The sequence below is a fragment of the Thamnophis elegans genome, chromosome 1, assembly GCF_009769535.1.
Source record: "Thamnophis elegans isolate rThaEle1 chromosome 1, rThaEle1.pri, whole genome shotgun sequence".
Classification (NCBI taxonomy): domain Eukaryota; kingdom Metazoa; phylum Chordata; class Lepidosauria; order Squamata; family Colubridae; genus Thamnophis; species Thamnophis elegans.
In genome coordinates this window covers 116,001,912-116,005,823 of record NC_045541.1, presented here as the reverse complement: position 1 = coordinate 116,005,823, position 3,912 = coordinate 116,001,912, and the positions used below count along the sequence as shown (strand labels likewise).

The window sequence follows — 3,912 nt, the reverse complement described above, 5'->3', positions numbered from 1 at the left end:
GTGAGTGATGGGGCACCGCCGGATTGGTTCTAGCGCCCAGGCGAGATGGGCGGGGAGCTCGGCTCTTCCGCAGAGCCAACGGTGCTTTCGCGAGAGTGGCGGTAGCGGGCGAGATGCTTCTTCTCTCCGCGCGGTTGGGTCGGGGGCAAGTTCTGCGGAGAGCGAGCCTGCATATCCTGCATTATGTTCCGTGTTCGATTTGCTCGTAGCGGACTCCTGGGAAAGGTTGACTTTGCATCCTTTCTATTATTTGCTCCATAAACAAATAATTTTATTTGTACAGCGCGTCGTTTAAGAGGACAGATCCTCTAAATACTTTGTTTTCAGATGAGCTTCATCTGTACGGTGAATAAAACCCATGTTTATGTAAACTGAGGCCTCTTGCACCACTTTTTATTTTCCAAAAGCAAAGCAGAATTGGACCTGGTTTATTAGTATTTGGAAAGGAGAACATTGCAAAATTTTACAACTATGAGCTGGAATGGTACATGAAAAATATCCCAGAAGAAAGGGATATGTACTACCACTGAAGCATTGTTGTTAGGAAAACTACGGGTAGCCCTCAACTTATTATTACAATTCAGCCTAAAATTTCTGTTGCTAAGTGAGACATTTGCTGCGTGAGTTTTGTCCCATTTTAGGACCTTTCTTGCCACGGTTCAGTGAATCACTGCAGTTGTGATATTAGTAACACAGTTAAATAAATCTGCCTTCCCCATTGACTTTGCTTGACAGCCACAATAAATTAAGCGAGGTTAAAAAAAGGATGAATAAAACTAAGAGATCTCAATATTTTTGAACAAAATATTAAGTAGATCTTAGTTTTTATTCATATTTTTGGAACTAGGAATTGGCATAACTTCAAGCAAAACTTGTTTTACTCGTGTACAATTAAACCAACTTAAGAAGAAAACAGTAATAAGAAGTAATACTTCTTGAGTTCTATCCTGAATGCAGCTCTCTGAGCACTACAGAATTACTACCAGCAAAGCATATGCATACTGACGTCTCTTCCACGTTATTGGTCAAGTGTCAGAAATAAAAACTCCATTTCCCAGCATGCAATAAGGGATTGTGAAGTGGAAATTTATTGGCTAGATAATTTCCTCATCGTTTCCTAACGAATACCGGTAGTTCAAAAATAGTTCACTCCGGATCATGGAATCCAGCAGTCAAGAAATCAGGTAGATATATACGATCTTGCAGTAACTGATTTGCAAATCTTACTTAAGCACAATGCATGATTCTAAAAGAATCCACATAATTTTTAATTCTGAAATGTTAGTTTGAATTCATGCAGAAATTAAGACTACACACTTACAAAACAGAGCTGGGAATAAAAATATAGATGGAATGCACATAATACATTTAGAGCATTGACACGAATATACTATGTAATAAATAATATAATTATACCAGCAAGTATAAAGTGAAGAAGTTCCAGAAAGACAAAATCAATCACATGACCCTTGAAAAAGCAGCTTAATTGAGGAAGTGAAAGTTCACAATGTAAACCTAATTATTCTTTTAACCTTTTTTCAATACGATAGCCTTGTTGCAACTTGATTACTGCAGTCATATGAATACAAATATTTTTGAAATGGGCTGCAGGCAGTTATTTGACATGAAGAGTTGTGCAGATGTATGAGTTGAAGTGATCCAAAGCTGTTTAGGGTGCAGAAGTTAATTATTTATTCATATTTCTGTATTTCAATCAGTCTTATGCTTGGCTTGTTGAATTATAGGTAGCAGTCCCAGAATATTTTCTATGTGTGCATATAATCAAATCAGCACCCCTTGATTTAATTATAGTATAATTAGTGTTTCTTGCAGTAAGAAAACATACATTTTACTGCCCTACAACAGTTCTATTTTGTTTTGTTTGACCTAATTGTGAAGATATATGATGTTTGTTTGTTTGTTTATCAACCATATTTACCACCATCGACCCTGGGCAGCATAAAATAAAAAACAAACATATTAAAAACACAATATTATTAAAAACATGAAATGGATTAGTTCATTGCTTAATTTTATATGGAGCATTATACCAGCCTTGGACATGTGTTTACTGGTTGAGTTGACTTTTGCAGGTTTGAATACTTGAGAATTGGAATAAGTATCCAATATCTGCTTAAAGAAGATAATCCATTTGAAAATTTAAAAAAGACACCATAAGAATGTTTTCATTTAATTGACAGGTGTTCTCAGTCAACTGAGGTTTCACTTTATTGCTTTGGAATAATGTTGATAAACTGAAAGTGATTCATTCTTGCAAATATTATATGTAATGTAGAATCCATTTCTAGTGTAGCTGCTTAATGTGACCAGTATGCAATTAATACAGGCAATTATTTCAGAACTTTCCATTATATGCATCAGAATAAGCTTATTCCAGTGTCTATAGCTGAGGGGAAAATAATCTTTATTTCTTCACTATGTGTTTTAGAAATGTTATATTTTCTTGTATTTAGCGTTCAAGATGAGGCTGTGGATAAAAGCCGTTTTAAGACATGCAAGCAAATTGCCTTTTACAGGTAAAATTATGAATATTCTGTTATCTGCAAATATTGTATTCATATAACATTGCAAGGTATGGCCAACTGTCACTGAAGAGGATTGCAGCAATATAACTTATATTGCAAAGTTTGCATTGAAAGGAACTTTATAAGGGCTACTTGATGTGTGCTGCAAAAAATCCCTATGACTTCTACATGGCAGCAAAGAGTTTTATGTATTTATTCATTAAATTTCTACACTGCCCATCTTACCACGCAGATACCCAAAAAACCTCACTCCTTAATTCTTGCTGCCATTTAGTGGTGGTCCAAGTTTTTTTGCCGGGATTTTCTAGCTCTAATTTAAAATTTGTTTCATTAATATAGTTAATCCCTTTATGTGTTTCCTCAAATGCCAAAGCCTCCCAAGACAGGTTACAATAAAAACAAATGTGAAATTGACAATAAAGCAACTCTCAAACCAATATAAAATAACAATATAAATGTATTTTTCAAACATATTAAAAGAGGGGGAGGGGAATCTGGCCTTCACACTGAAAAAGCTTTGATGAAGAAAAAAGTCTGAGCATTTGAGAAATATTATGTTATTACATTACAGCCTACCTCAACCCAGTGTAGTTCTAGCTTTCCTGTAGAGTCTGGTTCCTGGTGTGGTCTACCTCATAGGGTTGTCATTACTCCAGTAATTTGATTCACACAGTGGCCAACCAGCTGCCTTTTGAATGTTCCTAAGCAGGTGATACGGACATATATCCCTTCCCAGCTTCATTACCTCACAACTGCCACTGCAAGGACTGGCAAGACCAGTTGCAAGTTAGTAGTGTATCTGTCTGATTCCACAACTAAATTCCATGTTGTGGAAATAATGTTTTCCTTTGGTTCTTTTTAAATCTCTTTCCAATCATCTTCATTGGGTGGTTCCTCTTCCTAGCATTTTGAGAAAGGACAAAATACTTCTCCTGTCCGCTTTTTCCATGCCATGAATGACTTCAAAACCCCAGGTGTGCTTTCTTTCTTTCTTTCTTTCTTTCTTTCTTTCTTTCTTTCTTTCTTTCTTTCTTTCTTTCTTTCTTTCTTTCTTTCTTTCCAATTGGAGTGCCAGATATCATAACTATTTCTTCTGTTCAATAATCAGATTTTAGTTGCCCTCTGCTGCACTTTATTCAGTGCTGTTTTATTATTTGTCGAATAATCAGAACTCTACCCTGTATTCCACACGTATTTATTCAATTAGGATGGCCACCTATCACAAATAAAAATAAGATGAAAATATAACATAACATGTCTCTTTTTAATATTTAATACTTTGTTATTAAATACTTAGTTATTAAACACTTTAATAAATATTAAATACTTTAATAAATATTAAATACTTTAATAAATATTAAATACT

General features: G+C 34.9%; 1 protein-coding gene across 3 annotated transcripts in view; it reads left to right on the top strand.

The window, feature by feature from the left end:
• The window catches only part of GANC (glucosidase alpha, neutral C), a 28,223-nt gene that overhangs the window by 81 nt on the left and 24,230 nt on the right, over positions 1-3,912 (top strand). The window contains exons 1-2 of one of the 3 annotated variants that reach the window (XM_032229057.1): positions 7-225; positions 2,475-2,537. In XM_032229057.1, coding sequence (XP_032084948.1) covers positions 8-225; positions 2,475-2,537 — 281 coding nt within the window. In that variant the 5' untranslated portion in view covers position 7. Of the gene's footprint in view, positions 1-6; positions 226-1,017; positions 1,185-2,474; positions 2,538-3,912 lie in introns of those variants that run through there. The other 2 variants (XM_032229066.1, XM_032229075.1) reach the window with 2 other exon arrangements.